Below are 22860 nucleotides of genomic sequence, written 5' to 3' on the forward strand. Positions count from 1 at the left end.
CCCTGCCTCCCCGTAGCCCCATCTACCCAGCACCCCAGCCTCCTGTCCCCCCATCTCCCCATCTCCCATATCCCTGTCTCCCCATGCCCCTGTCTCCCCATCTCCCCATCTCCGTGTCTCCCCATCTCCCCATCTCCCAGCTCCTGTCTCCCCATCTCCCTGTCCTCCTGTCTCCCTGTTTCCCAGCACCCTGTCTCCCCAGCTCCTGTCTCCCCATCTCCCTGTCCCCCTGTCCCCCTGGTTCCTGGTCTCCCCATCCCCCTGTCTCCCTGTCTCCCCATCTCTGTGTCTCCCCATCTCCATGTCCCCCTGTCCCCGTCTCCCCGTCTCCCTGTCTCCCTGCCTCCCTGCCTCCTGTCCCCCCATCCCCCTGTCCCCCGTCCTCCCATCCCCCCATCTCCCCACCGCCCGGTCCCCCCGCTCCGGCCCCGGCGCCCACCTGTGGCCCTGGAGGAGCAGCGGCGGCCTCGGGGGCCACCTGTTCGCGCCCCACAGCCGGGGCAGCGCTCTAAACTGGACGCACGTGGGGACGGGTTTATTTTCACGTTTTCTCTGTACCTTCAGGAACTCGGATTAAGCAAGCGCTGACTGAGGTCCAGGGCGGAACACAGCCGGGGACGGAGGCCCTTGGTGGGTGCCGCGCTCGCAGCCCAGGCCCTGACCCAGGCCGTGACCCAGGCCGCCCGACTGAGAAAACTGCCACACGCGGCCTTTATCGAAAGGTGCTCCTCGGCCTCGGCCACCCTGCGGCAGCCCCTGCGCGCTGAGCCCGCTTTTTAAAAGTGGCAGGTGGCGCATCTGTGCAGAGACGGAGCGTTTGGCAGCAAGAAGGGACCAAGTACTGCTGGACGCTACGGGCTCGGGCAAACTGGGACGCGCTATGCCCAGTGAGAAAAGCCAGTCCCTGAGGGCCAGGGCGTAGGATCCCACTGGATGACACGTCCTAAAGCGGCAAATCCACAGGGAAAGAGATGTCTAGGAATTAGGGAGGCAGGGGATGCGAAGTGACTGCTAACAGGTATAGTGTGTTTCTGGCTGGGGCTGGGAGGTGATCGAAACCTTCTAGGATTAGACAGTGCTGATGGCATCGCAATTCTGCAAACATAGTAAAACCACTAAATTGTACATATTTTGTAAGGGTAAATTTGGTAAGTACATAAATTCTAACTCAATAAAACTGCCATTTTTTTTTTTAAAGAGTGTAGGTTCACTGCCTATCTTTTCTTATGAAGGAACACTATTTATTCTGTGTTCGTGAGTGTTTTCCATTGGGCTCTGAAAACATCCTCTAATGGTGAAATAATAAAAGTACTGCATGGGACCTCTGAAGTGTTTATTTAGCAAAGGAAAGAATGGCAGTTCTGAAAATCCAGAAGTGTGGGAGCTACCGATCTGGGTCACGCCGAGGCAGCAGGGGCCGCGTGGAGACATTATCAATATGCTTCTAGAAAATTAGCAAGTTTTAAGAATGTACAGTTTAATATTCAAATGACTATGGGTCCGTTTGGTCTTCTTGTTAATTATTTTAAGATAGTTGTGTGGCTTCCCTGTATCTCATCTGTCTTGTGATCCTTTGAATGTTTCATGGTATTATGATAAGAAGCCACTTCTCCTTTCTCACATATAAAACTCATATTTTATAAGTAAAATGCGCATGACCTTAACTTTTAAATGACTTGGAAGATTGGAAATTCCCAGAATTAGCTTCGATAGTAGCGCACAGTCAAGGTGATGTCCTTTTCTTCTCTTCATTATGAGCCAATAGGTTTTTGTAGAAATCTATATCAAAATCAATTGAGATGCCATATTTTTCTTACCCATGGAGTTTTCTTTCTTTTTCTTTTCTTTTTTTTTTCTTTTTCTTTTTTTTTTTTTTACCTACATGGACAAAATAAAATTTCTCAATTTTATCCGTATACACAGAGTTGTTATGACTACTGGGGAAAGGCAGGTAACTTCTAGGCAAGTTTCTATGGTGGGTTTCTACTATCATCTTGCTTTTTATAATTTAATTATTTGTTTCTCGGCAATTTTCTTTTTCCTTTCTTCCTCAGGGACATTATCTTGTCTCCTGGTTTTAAATTCTCATCTCCAGGTGGATAACTCTTAAGTCCATCTCCAACTCTGACCTCTCTCCTGAGTTCCATCACATTTTGTTTACTTCTTTCTTTTTTTTTTTTTTTTTTCATTTTGTTTACTTCTATGTTGAATACCTCCATGTATTGGACAGATCTTTTTATTTGAGATACCAATGTCTAAAACCAAGCTAAGAGTTAGATCTGTCCAGAGGAATGTCAGTAAGGTGGCAAAGCAATTAGAAAGCATGTCTTTGAAAAACGGTCAAAAAAACAAAACAAAACAAAAAAAAAAAACCCTGGAAACTCATCTTGGAGAAACAGAACCTTAAGGTAAAGTATAGAAATTCTCTTAGAATATTTGAAGGATCAGAGCAGTCATGCCAGAAGCAGAGTTCTTTGTCCGGAGAAGGCATGCGTTAATAATCTCTGTATCACCCCACGTGGCTAGCCCAGTTTTAGATGCATGGATAGATGGGTGGGCGGGCAGATATCATTAACATATTGCAGAACATTCTAATAACCAGAGCTTCCCCAAAATACAATAGTTTGCTTCTTAATTTGGTGACGTCTCCCACTAACAGAAATATTAACAAAGAGGTTGGATGACTGTTGCAAGAGCAATATTAAGTCGGCATTTCTGCACTGGGTAGGAAGTTAGATCGGTTAAGGGCAGTGCTCCTCATGGGACATCAAGCACAACTTTTGTTCAGTTACTGAGCTTTTGACTTGCTACTGTAGCACGGCCTCGTCTAGCCTAATGATTACACCGTCTTCGATAACGGTTTTGGACAGGAATCGAACATCCCACGTGGCCTAAGAGAAGTAAATTAACTTTTCTGGCCTGGATTTGCTTAATAGGTAATAATCGAGCGCTGAATATAACAATCTCCTAGGCTGCGTCTTCTCAAACATAAGACGACATTGTGATTCTGTGAGTCAGGGAAATTTTCTGGGAAAACAGTGGTTAACTGTTTTAATACCACAAATGTGCTGGTGTGATTTGTGACAATTGCTGGTAGAATCAAAAACCTACACCCGATATAGGCAGGGCACTGATTTCCTAGAAGCTGTCTTAGGAGATTGTAGAGATAAAGTCACGCCACAAGATTTTTGTTTGTTTGTTTGTTTTTTTTGTTAGAGAGTCAATGCCCAGGACTATCTTGAGATGTCACAAAACCTCGCTCTTGTTTTACTCAGGGTAGTTCACATGGCAGTTTTCTTCATCTGTGGTAGGGGAATGAGGGATACCGATTATTGAGGATTGCTCTATCCCAGGTACATTCCACGTGCATTACCTCACCCAGTACTCATTTATCTACTACCTCCGACCTCCCAGCTATGGAGCCACTGGCAACCTCTATTATTGCCCCAGTTTTGTTAATGAAGAAACAGAGACTCCCACAAAATAAAATATCTTTCCAACCAAACAGCGGCGCCAAGATCTAATCCTAGGTTTGTCGGGTCCAAAGGTCAGGTTCTTGATCTCTAAGATATTTCAGGGTAGGTTGTAAACTTTAATATGGAGAAAGTCTTCTAGGTCCGGTGCCTCAGATTTCATTGCACCCCCTTTTACATGTGGTGAAATCGATCTCATCTGCCAAGGTCACTCTCTCTGTGTCTTTCGATTTTGGCCACGTATTAGCTTCTCCGAATTAGATCTATTCCCTTTATTAAGGTTCCTCTTCAGTTTCAAGTTTCTCAGCAGTTTTTCTCTTTAAGGCTTCTTTTACTTCTCTCTTCCCACACTCCTTCATACATAATATACACCCGTTACGGTCCATTACTCTGTCTATAATTTTAAGTTGGGTTCAAAATAACAAGCAAAACGGTACTAAATTATAAGCTGTGTGGGTTTTCCATCACTGTGTGAAAGGCATGTCATTTTGTATTTTTACCTTTTACTACAGCAAATTAAGTAACACAGATTGAACCACTCCTAATCAAAAAACTTCCTGTTCTTTCACATCTATTTTCACGTCTTTTCTGACATAGTCTTGACATATCTTTTGCTAATGTCATTAACCTTGACTCTGTTCTACACCTGTTGCATAAGGTCTTACAGTAGCAATTCTTAGCCAGCTAGAATATTCTCAGGATCAAGTATCAGAAGGGAAAAAAATAAAAACTTTACAAAATGTAATTCTTTTCATAATGTAGTATCAAAAATACAAACAGCTATCTCATTTACTCAACGGCTTTGAAATCACCATGGTAACCATGCCAGGGAAACCTAAAGAAAACAATAAAAGAAAATGGCGGACAAAAAAGGTTTTATTTAATTTACCTTTGAAGATTAAGCTCCCTAAGACTCAATACTCTGCCTACTTTTCCTCATGAAACGATGACTGCCTAACATTTTGTCTGCTGTGTACACTGTGGTGATCTCCCCCAGAGTCCTTGCACCCCTTCCCTTTGCGTGGTGGCCAGCAATCACAAATCCATAGACGTGGCCCATCATTCTTCAACTCCATCAAACTAATCTCATTTTTCTTGCCATAATGGATTTGATAGCAAAGGGATTGGATCAGCAATGGACATATAACACAATTAAGGCCAATGAGACCCAAGAACAAGTTAAGACTTTCTTGTCCTCAGAAAAAGAGAGTTTTTATTTAACTCCTTGTTTTTCTAATATGCGCAAATATATCCCTGTACTATTATGATCATATCTCAGCAGCGGATAATTTAGATCCTATCTCAATATCAAGTACATTAGAAGAAAGTGACACAGGACTGTTATATGAAAGTGACAACCTTGAATTTGGGAACTGGAAGAAACTTTGAGAGATTATGTGAAAGATCTTTGAACTATAGGAAGCATACCGATAATAAAAGATTAACAATTTCTCCGCAATCCAATACATGGGGAAATTATACTGAGTGTTTGGTTTACTTGTATTATTTTTAGTTATTGCTGATCCAAGCTTACGAAGGCTCCTAGTGACTCACTTGGTTTATGAGACTCTCCAGTGACACTCTCTGCCTAACTCATGGAGTCAAACAATGCTGTGTGGCTCTCAATTCCTTTCCTAATCTGGGTCCTCCACGCTCTCCCTCCTCTTACATGTTGTTGGCACCCCTCACATGTACCTGCAGCTCCAGACTCTCCTCCTCCCCTCTCCATATGTATCATCTCAATTTTTGCATTTATACCTTGTGATCAAGCCTCCTCCCTCCCCCTGCAAGAATGAAACTCTTCTCTACAACAGTATTTGGCTCTTGGGCTCTGATTACACATGATCATGCTTTTGCCTCTAAAGCTTCAGTTTTCTCTGTAATTAGATTGTTAGATGCTTGAGAGTAAGGATTGAGATTTATTTCTCCTACACCCCCTAAAGCCTCAAACACTGCGTAGTAATGTACCTATTAAATAAGTACTTGATTGATAAACCGTGTTTATACCATTTGTTTTACACAATTTTCTGCTTGGTTCTAGAAAAAAATTTTGAATAACTTGATTGGCTTAGGGCTGTCAAGATTCAGCAAATAAAAATACAGGATGCCAAGATAAATCAGTATTTTTTTAGTATTCGTATGCTGAATGAAATATTTGGGGTATAATTCTACCAAAAATTTCCTGGTTCTTAGTTTAAAATTCAAATTTCACTGGATATCCCTTATTTATCTGGCAATCTTAGATTAGTCTGTTCTAAAAAAAAATACTTATGCTTACTTTTCCTAAATTAGAACTAAAAGTCACATTTATGAGTGGCTTAAACCTTTTACCATTTTGCTAATCAAGTCCTGTAGTACATGAAGTTCTCTGCATTGTTCCACTTGGTAGCGGCAACAAAGAGATGGAAAGTCACCATGCATGCTAGTGTACCGGGAGGAGAAGGTGAATAAGATGCCATCTCTGCCCTCAAGAAGTTCATGGTCCTTGGGAGAAACAGCCCATTTCACATCAGCCTCAACTTGATGTGTATCTCCATGGTAATCCATACAGTTAAAACATTTTTTAAGCCTGACCCAAACTCCTGTCCCAAAATCCAAGATGACACTACATACTTCAGTTGTCAAAAATGAAGTATATTGGTTTTGAAGTACACATTAAATAGTTCCTGCCTCTGAAGTATTATATTAATACCATAATTTATAACCCTAAGTGAAAACAATTACTCATAATTTGTTTTGATATGAAAACAATTATTCATAATTTGTTTTGATAAGCATATTATTCTCTTAGTTTTTATTATGGAAGTTTCTTTTCTTGGTTCCTGGGTATTTAATATGCTTTTTTTTTTTTTTTTTTTTAGCATAAGCAATGGAAATGTATTGCAGGACATTTTTTTTTTCCCTTCTGAGCCATTGTATAAATCCTTTACAGGTAAATGCTATGCCAACTACTTAATGTGAGTTACTTATTTAGATGATCATTGTGGTTTAGATTTTGAACCTCTCTGCTGTGTGGCCTTGGTCTGTGTCAGCTAGTCTTTTATCATCCATCTTTTCTGCCATGGAGAACAGGAGACAAGAGATATTTTCTTTGCATAGCCCAGTGTCATAATGGTTGTGTGTGTGTGTGTGTGTGTGTGCACAGAATTTGATATTAGTTAACCTTTTAGCTATACTATGCTTATATATGTATGCCATGTATTCAGTGGTGTCTATAATAATCAAAGATTCCAAATTCCAGAAATAACAGCATGTTTTTCATAATAGTATTAAGTGTGGCTATATGTGTGGAAGGATTAGACTTAGAACAAGTAATTCAAGGTTTTATAACAATGTTGCCTTAACATACAACATAAAAATTTTACTTCTGGAATATAGTGTCATATATTTCTTTCTTTTTTTTTTTTTTACAAACATAAGCTATTGATCTCAACCCACCAATACTGATCACAATCTGTCTTTTCATGGAGGCCATTTTAAATTAAAATAAGGCATAATTCTTAAAATGATGATTTCCGTGGAGCTCAACTGGTTACTAATGTATCACATGAAGTTACAAATGACATGGTATTAATATATATCAACAAGAATATTGGGGAAAGTTCTATCAGTTTGAACAATTTGCTGATTATCCAGATGGAAGGCTATAGTTAACATTATCATTATGCCAAGTCTTTGGATATTATGAAATATTCATTTACAGTGTATAGTTTAGGTTGTCAAAGATTACCTTGGGTAGCTCTTCAATTTGATTGGCATCTAGATAAAGCTCCTCTAATGTCCGCTCAAAGTTAAAGACCTCCTTTGGCACCTGCTGAAGACTGCAGTGGGAGTAGTCTAAAACTGAGATGATTTCTTCTTCACCTCGGAAACATCGGCACGGCACCAGTCGGCCGATAATTTTCCGTTTGGTGGTCATCTCCAGGCACTGCACTAGAGGAAAAAAACAGAAAAAAAAAACTCTGCTTAATTGACTGCTTTTGGAGTGCATTCCTGCAATAGTAAAGCTTTAGAAATTTGATTTTGGTATGTATTTTATGATTATATAATGCTTTCAAGTTTGTAGGAGATGTACATGCATTATATCAGTTAATAGTTGAACAGCCCTTCAAGGTATGTGAGATAGGTTTTATTCCCATTTAACAAATAAAGAAATGGAATTCAGAGAGGTTAAGAGATTTCCCATCATCACACAGTTTCGGAATGGCAAGATCTAACCAGAATACAATCCTGATTCAGTGCCATGCGATTACCATGCTTACACTCTCACTTGATGGATAAATCTATCTTTTTAAAAAAACTTTACACAAATTACAATGCAGAACAGAAATATCTGGAATTTGTTGGAAATGATTACATTTTTCCCATTCCTGTAAAAATATTCAAGTTTCACTCCTAAGGTTTATGATGACCTCTTTCTGACCCACAAATTCATTCCATTAATGAACACATATTTATTGAACAACCATATGTTCCAGGCACTGCTCTTATACCTGGGATAGAGTGATGAATTGAAGTAAGTCCCTGTTTTCATGAAGCTTCTATTCTACTGCAGCTACAGATTAGAGATGGATTGGTTATTTGCTTCAGAATGAGAACCAATCTTTATGAATCTTACAATTTTAATGGGAGAAAGCAATTTATAATCATGGCAGAAATTCCTGTAACATCTTTCTCTAGGTTAAAATGACCAAATACCATGAAATACACATATTTGTAACGTGCCACTCATATCACTTTATTAAATCTATTGATTTTTCATGCTATTCTTCTAGACTGTAAGTCTCTTGAGAGTAGGATCTATGTTTTATTCATTTTGCATTTGTCTTGGTGCTTGACAATATAGTAAATACTAAATAACAAATGTAGAATGAACAAATGAATTTGTATGGAACCACCAAAGACCCCAAATAGCCAAAGCAATCTTGAAAAAGAAAAGCAAAATTGGAGGCATCAGAGTTCTGGACCTCAAGTGATATTACAAAGCTGCAGTGATCAAAACAGTATGGTCCTGGCACAGAAACAGACACATAGATCAAAGGAACAGAATAGAGAACCCAGAAATGGGCCCTCAACTATGTGGTCAATTAATTTTCAGCAAAGTAGGAAGGAATAGCCAATGTGAAAAAAAGAGTATCTTCAGCAAATGGTGTTGGGAAAACTGGACAGCTTCATGCAAAAGAATGAAGCTGGGCCATTTTCTTATACCTCACACAAAAATAAATTCAAAATGGATGAAAGACCTGAGTATGAGACAGGAAACCATTAAAATTCTAGAGGAGAACAGAGGCAGAAACCTCCTTGACTTTGGCCATGGAAACTTCTTACTAGACACGTCTCCGGAGGGACAAAGTGGATGTGGAAATGGGTTAAATGGGTGATGGGTAATAAGGAAGGCACTGGTTGTTGTATCTAAGTGATGAATCACTAAATTCTACACCTGAAACGAATATTACACGCTGTATGTTAACTATCTGGAACATAACTATCTGGAACATAGTTAACATAGAATCTAAATAAATACTTGAAACTAAAAAAAAAAAAAAAAAAAACCCAAAAATACAAGCAAAAAAGGAATTCATGAATGGATAAATGAATATACTTAGGACTCCACCATCAGCTATTGACAATTTGTTTGAAAAGCTTCTCATTATAACTAAAAGGTCACTCTCTCTGCGAATGTCTCTCCAGGAAGAATCACTAGAGTCTTTCTCTGAGTTCCCAGAGCACAGATCACGTCACTTCCCAATTAGATGTGCCATTTCCCCCCTAGGTAAGTTCTCTGAGGAAAAGATCTTGTCTTATTCATTTTTGAATTCACAGACACGGTACCGTTTGCCAGCTACAGAGTAGTACTCAATGAGCATCAATTTGAAATGTGAACTTTTTGGGTTGATTTATTTGATTTACCAATGTAAGTTTATTGCTAGAAAGCAGTGTTGGTTTGCAAAAACAATACAGCATTTTGCTTTTTAAATTGCTCAGGTTAAATCAAATTTGGAGGGAGATGAGTAGAAAATGACGTTGGACGTTCAGCCCAAGCCGTCCTCATCCTTCCTTTAACTCCAACATTGATAACATGATAAAAAAAATAAAAAATAAAAAAAAATAAAAAATAAATAAGAAATAAACTAATTAATTAAAAAAAAGATAACATGATATTTTGACGACAGGTTCGTGAGTTCGTGCTTACAGATGGGCATGTGCGCATGCTATTCTGTAGGAGGCCAACTGACAACATTAAAAGGATGGCCTTTCTTCCTCATTGTTTTCTCTCTTGCATACCTACACTGCACATCTCTAGGAGCCTGCATCACAAGGTTTTGTAATTGTTATTTCACTTGACCTTACTTGAAATCCCTGATTATCAGTTGGCGCCTTCTCTGTCTCTACCGGGCCCCGGCACATATTCGGCGGCCGGTAAATGCATCTAGTAAACACCCGACACATATTAGGCCCCTAGTAACTATTCGTGGAAATTATTACAGTTGTAAAGGCAAGTGATTGGTAGTTTAGACTATGAGAGTAGCAGTAAGGTTGGAAAGAAGTGATGGATTGGGAAGATATTTACGAAGCAGAATCCAGTACGCTGGTGATGGATTAGATGAGAGGTGGGAGGGGAGACCGGGGAAGACAGAGGCATCTCAAAAGATTACAAAGGTTTTTTGAGTCACCAGTAGTCCCATCAACCCCCCAACTGTCATGCCATAGGGCTGACTCAAGGCATACGTGTGGCCCGTCTGCCTCTCGGACCTGCAGATGAACGCACAACCAGCTGTTGCCCAGTGCCTAGCACTCACCCTACGGTGTTGAACCCTGTGACTACTTCTTGATACCTGTCTGTTGCTGCCACTGTAAAGTTTTACATATAAATGAAAGGAAAAAGAATACCCAGGCTTCCACCTAAACCATTTGGCCAGAGGGTCCACTGTCCACCAAGACTTTTGGAACTCAGCTTACTTAAGACTGCTTCCCCTTTCATTGCCCCAAAACGTAGGCTCTTCTGGTTATCTTTTCTGTCCGTTCTCTCATCCCCACAATGGACTGAAGTTTGCCGCTGGCCCAATTTCTCTCTTCTCTACTCCCTCTAAGCCCCGAGAATGTGCCTCATACCACGATCAATGATTTCATTAAGCCTTGCCCTCCTCCCTGGATGCTCCCTCATAGTCTCAACTAAAACTTGGTCTGCCTGTAGCCTTCAAAAGTGGAGCATGCTGACATTCTCACCCCTTAAACACCTGGAGTCGTTATCCCCCTTGCTCTCTAAAATCCATTACTCTCCTCTCACCCTGGAAAACTCCCCTTCCTTGGCCATTCCCATTCCCCAGCAGTAACATCTTCCTCTCTCTCGCATGCCATTCATTTACCGGCTCTCGAGCACTCTTCTGCACCCATTGACGATTTTGGTGTCTCATTCCTGGACGATCTCTCAATCATAACCCCTCCCGGTTCCTGATTTGTGCTCCTTACATCTAATAAATTTCAATTTTTGAGCTTTTCTTCAACTAAATTTCTAAATAATTGGATTTTTTAAAAAAGATTTATTTATTAATTTATGATAAACATAGAGAGAGAGAGAGAGAGGCAGAGGGAGAAGATGGCTCCATGCAGGGAGCCCGACGTGGGACTCGATCCTGGGACTCCAGGATCGGGCCCTGGGCCAAAGGCAGGTGCTAAACCACTGAGCCACCCAGGGATCCCAATAACTGGATTATAATGCTACTCCTTACTTTCTCAATTACAGGTTTCTAGCACGTAATGTGGTGGTTTCAACTTCCTTCTAACAACTTCTCATATACTTCTAACCAAGCAAAAATACAGAGAGAGCGAATTTTGTATTAAATTAATAGTATTTATTTTACCATGACTATATACTACTATAATTCAATCACATTTTATTTCTTGTGCATTTTTTTGTTTCTTTAAGAATTTCCTTATTTTTTTTCCTGCTTGATTTTTCTATGTACTTTTCATTGATTCAATTCTCTATCTCCTCTTGGTATAGTCAAGTGGGTATAATCTGTCATTTTCCCCTGGAATAATCCTTTAGAAACGCTGTGTTTTCTTGTTCCTCTTTGGAATATCTGTTTTTCTAAATCTGATATATATCTGATATTCTAAAATTTCTCTTCACCATTATTCTTTGAATTTTCCACTTTTTTCTTGTGTTACGTCTTCTATTTTCTGAATCCCATGTCTTTCTCCTAGACTCATTGGAATACGACATCCAAGATAGAATATAACATCTAGTAATTTACTGACAAAGGATCTCTGATACATGAATCTCTGAACATGGTTTTATTCCATCCACAAACAATTGAAAGTTTGACTGGATATATATTTCCAGGTCAGAAATAATTTTCCTTCATATATTTGAAGACGTTTTTAATTTATTATTTTTTGGCTTTTAAAGTTGTTGCCAGGAAATCCAGTTTCATTACTATTCAAAATCCTGTTTTATACCCACCATCCCTTCGACCAGAACATACTAGAATTTCTATGTTATCTTCAGTCTTTTGAAATTTCATGATAATGTGCTTTGATGTGTTTTTTAATCCATTCTCCTGGGTATTTGACAGACCCTTCCATTTTGAAAGCATTTTTTTTAATTTTAAAAAATATTTTATATATCTATTCATGAGAGACACAAAGAGAGAGGCAGAGACACAGACAGAGGGAGAAGCAGGCTCCATGCAGGGAGCCCGACGTGGGACTCGATCCCAGGACCGCGGGGTCACGCCCTGGGCCGAAGGCAGATGCTCAACCGCTGAGCCACCCAGGCGTCCCAGAAGCACTTATCTTTTAACCCCGTCAACTTTTCTGTCATTATTTAATTGGTAATTTTCTCCTCTTCGTTGTTTATATTTTCTCTTTTTCTGCAATATCGATTAGCTGGATGTGTGGCCTATCTTCTAGATTTACCCTGTAATTCGATTATTCTTTTCTTTTGTAATTTTCGTGTCTTTGTGCTGTTATTCTCTCTTCTGGGAGGTTTTCTCAATTTGATCTAAATCCATCTGCTATATTATTTTTCATCCGATGGCATATTTTCACTGTCAAAAGTTATTCGTTGCTTCCGAAATGCTACTTTCCCATAGTGTCCTGTTTGTATTTGAGGGTGTCCTATCATTTTCATTTCTCCTAGAAGATATTCACTGCAGGCTTTCTGTCTTTGTACCCCCTGCTCCTTGAATTGTTTCTGAGTTCCATTTTCTGTGTTTCTTTTGATCTTTATCTATCATAATAGGGCTTTTCCGCAAATATTTGGTGATCCCTGCCTGTCCTTCAGAACTGAAGAGTGAAGCTCTAAGATGCTAATTGGAAGCTTTACATGCATGATAGGTTTCACTGCAGGATCACCTGGCAGCAAGCCAAAGAATATTCTGGTCTTCTGCCTGAAGCACAGCTATGTAGCTTTTTATAGAGAGTATTTCAGTCAATTTTCCTATTTTCAGGACTGAGTATCTTCAGTTTCTTGCCCGGTACCCGTTGTCTCCCAGACTGTAAGGAGGTCTGTGCCGTAAATCAATTTTCATACCCCTTTGTGGGTACATCATAGCATAGCTAACAGTGTATTTTGTATGTAGATGATATTAACTACATCTTCTTTCCCTTTTTTTCCTCAAAATTAAAGGAAATTTCTTATTTCCAGGTGCCTTCTCTTCTATTTTCTCTGTCTTTATGATTATATGTATTTTATTTATTTATTTTTAAAGAATTATTTATTTATTAGAGAGTGATATTAACTACATCTTCTTTCCCTTTTTGTCTCAAAATTAATGGACATTTCTTATTCCCAGGTGCCTTCTCTTCTATTTTCTCTGTCTTTATGATTATATGTATTTTATTTATCTATTTTTAAAGAATTATTTATTTATTAGAGAGAGAAAGAGAGAGAGTGAGCACGGAGAAGCGTCAGAGGAGGAGGAGAAGCAGACTCCCCCAAGTGTGGAGCCCAACACGAGGCTCCAGGTGTGACCCTGAGACCATGACCTGAGCTGAAATGAAGAGTTGGATGCTTAATCGGCTAAGCCACCGAGGTGTCCCGAATATATGTATTTTAAAGTTCCTTTTAGTTTAGTGTGGAATAATCTGGGTTGCAAAAACATATACATAAGGAAGGCGAGAGATTCACTTTCATGTTTAAAATGAAGTTTTGTTTTAATCCTTTTCATACTTTTCCTTCCTTCTTACCTAACCTATTAGGAGTACTGGTCAGAGAACTACATCCTTTTTTTTTTTTTTTTTTTTTTTGGAAATGTTCTTTCTTTGGCTTCCCTGACATCATACTCAGAACTCTGACATCTATCCTTGCACTTGTATTTCAGTCTTTTGGGAAGTTACCATCCTCTCTCCAGAATCCTGAGATTTAGGATATTAGATGTGCTCCTCTCCCGCCCCTCGGGCCCCAGGCCTGTTGCCTCTCTAGCTGCTCATTCTCTCCCTTTACAATCTCATTCACGTCACTTTATTTAACTTTGATAATAGGCGGCGGTAAAATTTCTTTTATATTCACTCAGATTTACTTCCCTCCTCATTTCCACTTTATGTTTCAGGGGCATCTCAAACAGAACATGTTCAAAACTGATGCGATGCTCTTGAAAGGTACAGAGCACATCATCGTGGTTAAGAGCTTGGACTCTGGAGCCAACTTCCTGGCCGTGTGAGTCGGCACATCAGTTTAGCCCCATGTTTAGTCATCTATCAAATAACAGAGTATAAACAAAATGTTTAGAATTGTGTCTTCAGGTTTTAAGCATTCACTAAGTGTTAGCAATTACTGTTCTGCCCAAACCTCCTCCTCCTCCTGTGTTCTCAACCTCAGTGAACGACAAAACCATTCACCCAGTTTCTCAAGATAGAAACCTTGGCATTGTTCTTGACTCCTCTAGTTCCACACTCCACATCTAGCAATCACCCAGTATTAACGATTACATGGCCTGAATAGTTCCTCAATCAAGCCTATTTTTCTTCATTTCAAGTGCCCAGCAAGCTAGTTCAAGCTATTATCTTTTGCATCTATACTTGTCTCTGCTTATTGTTCTCCCTCCACAGTACAGCTGGAGTGACCTTCATAAAACACAGATATTATGTCCCCCTCTTGCTGCAAATATTTCAGTGACTCCTCTCTGTCCTCTAGACAAAGCCCAAATTTTTACCGTGGCCTGCCAAATATCACACAGTCCTGTGGTCTGGCTCCTACCTTTCACACTCACACCTAGCCCCCTTGCAGCCTAATCAGGTAGGACCGCTCTTCTGATTGTTCTCTATGCTCTCTGCATTCATGATTTCTTTCACATTACTAAGACTAAATTTTCTTTTTCTTTCTTTCTCTTTCTTTCAACCTTTTTTTTTTTTTTTACTAGGGCCCTCTGAAATAAGGCTGCCTCTCTAAAGGACAACTTCCCTTGCCTTCTAGAAAAATCACATTAAGGGAAAACAGCCTCTCCCTATTCAACAAAGCAGGCCGTAATTCTTGAGAGTATGTTCTGACTATATGCTGCAATTCCCTCTGATTACATTTTATTTATTTTTTTTTCTGATTACATTTTAATAGCTTACTCAGTATCACTCTTGTTCACTAGACTAAAAGCTCTGTGAAGACAGGGACCACATCTAGCCTGTACAACAATGTATATTTCCAGTCACATGTCAAGTATCTGGTTTAGAGTACTTTACAAATATGAACTATTAATGAATATAAGAGCTAAACATGATTACAATGACTTCTGTTTGTACAGACTTTTGAAAATTTCAAACCAATTTACAATCTATCATCTTGTTTTTTTTTTTTTACAAGGAATACATATTCACATATTATTTTCCATTTAATAGTGGACTAAAAGTTTAGTGAATCTGTGGTATACATAAGGTCACACACAGAATAATTAGTAGACCTGAAACTGGATCTCATATATCCTTACTCCAAAGCCATTGATTTTTTTTTCCTTTAGCAGAGTCTGTATTACAGTAACAGCCACGCATATAGATCAATTAGCAAATGAGATTTGACAAAGACATGAATTTACCAGCAGTTCTACAACACACACATACGGAGGCAGGCGCGCAAACACGCACACACTTGACGGTGACTGATACATAAGATATTCCATAGGTGCAGGATGGAACAGAGGGTAGCAGTGAAGGGAATATCTAGCAGTCAGTTCTAGAGACTTTTTTTGCACGTCCAAGGGATGGAAATGTAGCCAGGTAGAGTGGAGAGAGTATTTCAGGAGTTGGGGAGAGCACAAAGCACAAAAAGCACAAATGTGTTGCACACATGATATACAGAAGCACGGATTTTCTTTTCTCTGAAACATGACCAGTGCCCAGCATACCGCAGAGGGTGTGTAGCCTCATGTCCAGTGTTTGGACTTTGACTCAGAAGCAATCCGACTTCCTGTGTTAACACGGATCCTTAGCAAACATCCAAAAAAGTAATTCTCACACTTTCAGTTTTTCAAAGAGATTTATTCAAAGAGATTCAAGAGGAAAACAGGTAAACGGGTATTCATTGCTTTCTGTTAAAGCTCTACCAGTAAATTCCTTGAAATATAAGGTAAGAGAATCCTTTTCTGGATTCTCAGGGTGCTGCATGGATTCTCTTCTCTCTTGAATGATATATGTGTGTGTATATACACACACACACACACAAATTTCATATATAATGTAAATATATATTGAATTGCGAAAGAGGATTTTTCTTTTCCTAAACCACAGAGTGCAGTCAATAGCCTCCCTTTCAATACCCTCCCAGAGCCAAATGCAGTTATGCAGTGGGGCTTGCTAACCTGGACTAACCTAGGGGAAGTAACAAAAAGACGCATCTTACCTACATTCTTCAAATCCTCCTCTATTGATTAAATGAAAGATAATTTCCATCACTTGAGAATTATGCCTGCAGTAGGTGACTCAAAACAGTAAAAATATGTGTATCAAAACACCTGAATTTCAATGCCACCGTGTTCCCTAGAATTTCAGACCCACGTTTGTCCATGTTATCCTCACCTAATTTTCCATACCTGGAAAGATAAAAGGACAAAGAAAGTTCAATCTTTCCAAGATTTGTGATAAATACTCTGGCTGTCCTCATTAGTTGGCACAGTCTTACATTTTCCAAATGACAAATGTTTCTAATTTATTTGCTGAGAAACGCTTTGCTTCACTAAGTGTGCCACGGGGATATGGAAACCTGCCAAGCTCTCTCCATGTCCTACTTCAAGAAACATCTTTAAAGCCATCACTTAACCTCAAGTATGTCTCTGAAACCCCCTTATCCAGACAACATACATAGTAATTCTAGGACCCCAAGCGGAATATCTGAGGCTTCCTTCTTTGTTTTTTTTTTTTTTTTACTGTTAAAATAATTATATTTCAAACATATTCAGATTTCATGGGTTTGTTTGCATTTTATCATTACAATACCTGAAAGCCTGCAACTGTTCCACGTGGTTTCGTGGTTTGGTTTGCTTTCCATACAAGGAAACCAGTTTATCAACATGAAGATCAATGCACTGTTATTGGGACAAACCTCCTTATGGTCTTCAATGCTGATATTATCACACCAGCAAACAAAACAAATCAAGAAGGAAAGCACAATGTCTGGTACCAAGAAGGAGCTTATTAAATATTTCTAAGCTCTGTTTTTGGACGAGTTGTTTATTTTAAGAACAGCAATGCTGCGTTCTCTCTCTGCACATTCTTCCCAGGAATTTTCATCTATTGACTTCAAAGAGACTTCAAAGAGTTTCTATGAATGATTTCTAATATAAACCATTATCCCTGATTTAGCTCCTAACTGCTTAATGAGCTACCAATCTTTGATTAAAACTCAACTTGACTAAGGCAGAATTTGGAAATATTTATTAAGCTCCTACTCTGTACCAGACACCATGCTCTTGATTTCTTGTGATTAGCTGTGTTTTCCTTCCCTCAATTCTGTACCCTGGAGTCCTCTTTTATTGCTCCTTTCTTTCCCTCTGTATTAAACCTCTCACATCTTCCCCTTCCTTTCTTTACCATGCACTCAATCTACTTCAGAATCTTGCCATCTCCTAGTACTATTGCTGAAAGTAATACTAAATGGAAGTGTACTATATCTAGACATCTACTGGGTTATATGCTAGGAAATACCAGTGAGTAAAAGAACTCTGATCACTACTCTAATGAATTCACTGGATTGTGAGGCAGATAAATATTAACTAAAAAAGCTTTTCAAATAAACCTGTAATTTCACATATGGTAATCACCGTAATAGAAAATATTAGTGATTTATCATTTTACATATTGACAGTTAATTAAATATCTTGATTAGTTTTCTAAAATGTATGTCTATCTCCCAGTTCTATAAGCTTCACTGAGTCTATATTTTCAACAGCAATACTTTCCAGCCCATGCTCCTGGGTTATATTTTCCTCTAAGAAATAAGCAGTGTGCATTAGCATATTAAGGGCTTGGGGAGGTCTTGTGATAAGCAATTATGCTTATCTTTGTTCAAATCACTTTTTTATAAATTAAAAAATTAAAAGCTTTAAGTTTATCACTGTAATTAGGATTTACTATTCTGATTCACACATTTTAGGAAAGGCTGATCTACAAGTTTCTTTAGCTTGACATTCAAGCTGTCTTCAAGTTACAAGCATATTTTTCCAATTCTGTGCTCTAGCTTACACCACTCCCTTAACCATTTTCTTCATCTATACTCATCCAAACAATCTACGGTAACACCCTTACATCTTTATAAATCTCATGTTGAAGGATTTTATTTGTTGGCTCTTATCATTTGTTTGCAGTTCTTAAAACAACATAGTACCAGATGTTAAAAAAATCTGTGAATTGGAACTTCTTGGAATAATAAATGGAATATTTTATTTTACTCTCTATTTCCTTGCCTAGTAGTCACAATGTGTGCTGTTAGAAAAAAAATCCATAGCATTTAAGTCTGGATCACTTATGGAAGCTCAAATATTTTTTATAAAGTCTTCTTTCACTGTTCCAGACTATAAATAAGGCTGCTTTCCTTGTCTTCCTTCTCTTTACCATTTATATTATCACCTTAACACTGACTACCTTAAAGAACATCAACCTAAGGATTATAGAATCAATCTGGAAAAAAAAATCTCATAAGAGAAGACTTGTAATAAGTAATGGCATATACAAGCTTACTCAAAATTTATTCTTGTTATATCACAGAGATGAATAACAATATTTTAAAACTTCTGTCCTTTTCTGTCTGCACATCCTGTCTTGGAATTTTTATCTACTGACTTACTTACATATGCAAATATAGCTATAGAAGACTGCAGAGAGTAAACTTCAAGATTAGATTAAAGTAGTTCAAGTTGGGAAAAGTTCTAATTCTTTAAAAAACTGTTAAGAGTCTATTTCATGATAAATATTCCTTTAAGACAATTTGTGAACCTCAGCCAAGAGTAGCATGAAGAAACAAAGCTTTAGGACACTCTCAAAGATCTAACCTTCATAAGGTGGTAACCTAAAATAGTAAGTTTCTGGAAAAGGATCTGAAGACTTGTTTATATAGAGGTACAGAATAAGACAATAGAATGGAAGCAGTTACATATAAGCTATTTAATTTCTAGAAAGTTAGGTTTGGTTGGAATCTTAGCCTAATCACTTATTTCATCCTTGAATAAATTACTCAGATGATGGTTTTATACCTTAATATCTCTGAGATACTTGTATACTGTGGTATAAGACAATAGTTTATGTTCTTAATGATGACTGAGTTACTAAGAAAAGATCAGTCGCTCAGCATGATTTATTGAAAAGCCAGAGACAGATATAGTACATTTAGATGTAGTTTAATCAAATATTTTATTTAATGAAAATCTGGGTATATGAAGGCCAATACTTATTTTTGTAAAGAGTCAATTTATGTATGACACTTCAAATCTTGAGTAGGAGCTTTAGAAGGAGCTAGTAAGAAAGTATTTTCCATGTAGTTGTCTCATCTCAGGATTCCTTGCCTTTTGTGATGTTGACACAATGTCAATATGGTGCCTTTTGCAAGACATGACAAAAGACCTATGCTTTCAATCTGATATAAGCAGACTGAAGAAAGCATTTTTAGATGGTATTTCATGCTGCTTTATATTCATTCTTCAATCATAACTATAGATAAGTTCTTATATTATCTATGTTTATTAATATTTTAATTAATATTGATGATGGTGGTACTTGTGCTTTCAGGACAGAGCAAATGCTGCAATTTTGAAACTCAACTAAATAAACAGGGCTCGTAGTGATAATCTTTTAATCAATTAAGTTGCTTTGGGTATAAATCTAGGCAGTTACTTTATAATTGGAAAGATTTTAAGAGATTTATGAAACATATAAGCCTACTTGATGTCACCCTCAGGCTGAAAAAAGAGTTAAAATAAGAGAAAAATTAATTTAAGAAGCTTTCTGCAAGGAAGTTAAAGGCATGTGATAATGCACTCAGAGATTTAATAATTGTTAAATGAAATGTTCATGAAAGTTAACATGGAAGAACCAGACTCATTTTAAACTGGAACCACTTTGTTATGATTCTGAGACTTTTTTTCATTGTTAGTCTCTGATATGAGATTAAAAGTACAATTTCACGCACTAAATTAAAATATCTTGGGTAAATGCTTATCTTTATTCATTTTGTAAGTAATAAATGCTACATATGGGATTTTTGTTGTTCGTTTAAATTCTTGCTGAATTAAATTATTTAGGAGATGGTAAAAGCAACAAACAGGATTTGAGAAAATTAAGAGAATACAATCAGGGGCAAACTTTTGCCAAGAGAATTGGAAAGGGCTTAAAAAAGGCAGGAGAGCTCTTGGAGTGAAAGAGCATGCCTTATGGTCCTTATGGTAGGCAGAGCGTACTTCATAAAGATCACAGCCACTACCAGAGTAAACATTTCTAAGATTCAAATCTAGACATGTGTGAAATTCTTCACAGCCTCCTTGCTAACTTCACTATCAATCCTGTGTAGCTGAGTCCAGACTATAAACCTCTGCCAAAACTACAATCTCTTTCCAAATCACACTCATTCCCTGCCTTCCATGCTTTTGTGCCTTTGTATTTCCCCTTTTCCTGAACCCTCTTGCCGGGTCATCTCTTCCTTATCATTTTCGCCTAAATTCAGGGATTGTCCTTGTGGAAGAAGTTTCCTCTACTATCACTGTTATAGGTGAATTGTATCCTCCTAAAACTCATGTGTTGAACTTCTAAACTTTAGTACCTCAGAATTTGAAAATAGGGTTGTTGCAGATGAAGTCATAACCAGATTAGGCTGGGACCCTACTCTAAAATGACTGGTATTCTTATTAAAAGAATCCCATGTGAAGAGAGAGATGCACACAGAAGGAAGATGTAAAGAGACATCCATGTATAAGCCAAACAGACAGTTCTAGAACACATCCATCCCTCACAGTCTTGCAAAGAAATCAATGCTGACAAAACTTGATTTAGTATTTACAGCCTCCAGAATTATGAGACAACAAATTTCTGTTGTTTGAGCCATCTAGTTTGGGGTCTTTGATACAGCAGCCCTAGCAAACTAACACAACCCACTTCTTCAGCTTCCATTCAAAAGTTAGGTGCTCTTCTCTAGTGTCTATGAAACTCAGGACCCAATAAGGCAAACACTTCTTACAATTGCTCTCTTGTCAATCTCTTGAGGTACTGTTCTTAATTAGACCATAAGCTCTGATTTTTGTTGTTGCTGTTGTTCTCCTAATCCAAGACAGACATGCAATGTGAAATTATCCTTGTACAGATTAATGCACAGAGGCAAAGATGGGACATTTGCTTGGCCTTAGATTCACCAACGGTTTGAAAAAGACTTAAAACTATAATCTCAGGTTGAGCTAAAATTGTCCAGCGAAAGTATAAAATTAGACACTCTGACATCACAAAAAGAACAAAATGCATAGGTTACCCCCTTGTTCTCAGAAATAAACATCCTAGAAAAGAAATGACTCTCAATGTCTTTCATCAATACACATAGGGAATATAATAAACTACTTGAACTTGAAAATTTAACTCAAAGACTTAAAGATTTCAGAAATGTCTTAAACAATTGATATGGTGGTTATCATATCATTCCTCAAAATGATAGGAATATCTTGTTTAGAAGGAGTAGTTTGAATGGAAAAGAGAGAGCACTATATATCAATATGGACATTCTTTTTTTTTTTTTAAAGATTTTATTTATTTATTCATGAGAGACACACAGAGAGAGGCAGAGATACAGGCAGAGGGAGAAGCAGGCTCCATGTAGGGAGCCTGACGTGGGACTTGATCCCGGGTCACCAGGATCACGCCCTGCACCGAAGGCTGCACCAAACTGCTAAGCCACCCGGGCTGCCCCCATGTGGACATTCTACATGATAATGGACGTAAATTGAAGATCATTTGAAAGAGAATAGAAATAGACACTATTAACCAGCAGATCATGGGAAATATATCTGAGTGATACTTTTCTAATGAGCATTATCATACTGGCAGAGAGAAAAAATTAGAGTAATGAGAGAAGAGCTATTTAGACATTGTGGGCACATAATTCTACTCAATCAAAATATTGCTACTTAAAATCTCACTTGTTATTTTCTTCAGAATATAAAAGTAATGCATAATAATTATTAAGAATTTGGAAGATATAGAAAAGTATAACAAAGCTCACTATATTCCTATCATCCAGAAATAAAGCACTATAAACATATTGGAGTATGTTGTATCATCCATTTAAGGTTGTATCCTAAATGCATGCATAGAGACACATACACACATGCACAAACATACAACACACATGTATATTATTAAAATTAAATATATTGTTTTGTGTTGTGCGTTTCTACCTAGCATTATACTTTCTCATATCATTAAACATTCCTGGAGACATATTTTGTTAAGATAATGAAATACTCTGTTGTGAATGTCTACCAATTTATTTGACCAGTCTTTTTTCTATCCTGTAAGTTTATGTTTCCATTTTCCCCAATTATAACTAATGCCTTGTTAAACTATTTCAAATACAAGTTCTTGTGCATTTACTAGGTGAATTGAATTTAAACACTTTTACTCTTCCTGATAAGTATTGAAAAATTGATCAATTATTGTACCTAGTATCAACCCAGAGTATTTCATAGGAATACCTAACATAGCATTTTTTATGTTTATTCTCAGTCATTGTCAGTTGATAGGGCAACATATAATTTGAGGTGTTTTTAATCTTTTCCTTTATTTGTTCCTTCATTAATTTACATTTATAAAATCAGTTTGTTGAATGAACTCAATGGCTTACAAATTGGAAACATTTTGTTTTTCACCCATCACTGCCTTTAAATATCATCTTTGAGAACTCTTCTCCCCTCTTGGATAAAAGCATCTG

General features: G+C 37.8%; 1 protein-coding gene across 10 annotated transcripts in view; it reads right to left on the reverse strand.

Moving 5' to 3' along the window:
- Positions 1–22860, reverse strand: part of LRRC7 (leucine rich repeat containing 7) — a 491773-nt gene that overhangs the window by 296619 nt on the left and 172294 nt on the right. For all 10 annotated transcript variants that reach the window (XR_003124468.3, XM_025417997.3, XM_049111806.1 and 7 more), the window contains one exon: positions 7204–7406. Coding sequence is in view for 9 of the 10 variants with exons in the window: in XM_025417997.3 (XP_025273782.3) it covers positions 7204–7406 (203 nt within the window). In the remaining variant the exon portion in view is untranslated. The remainder of the gene's footprint in view (positions 1–7203; positions 7407–22860) is intronic.

The sequence above is a fragment of the Canis lupus genome, chromosome 6 (genome assembly GCF_003254725.2).
Source record: "Canis lupus dingo isolate Sandy chromosome 6, ASM325472v2, whole genome shotgun sequence".
Taxonomy (NCBI): domain Eukaryota; kingdom Metazoa; phylum Chordata; class Mammalia; order Carnivora; family Canidae; genus Canis; species Canis lupus.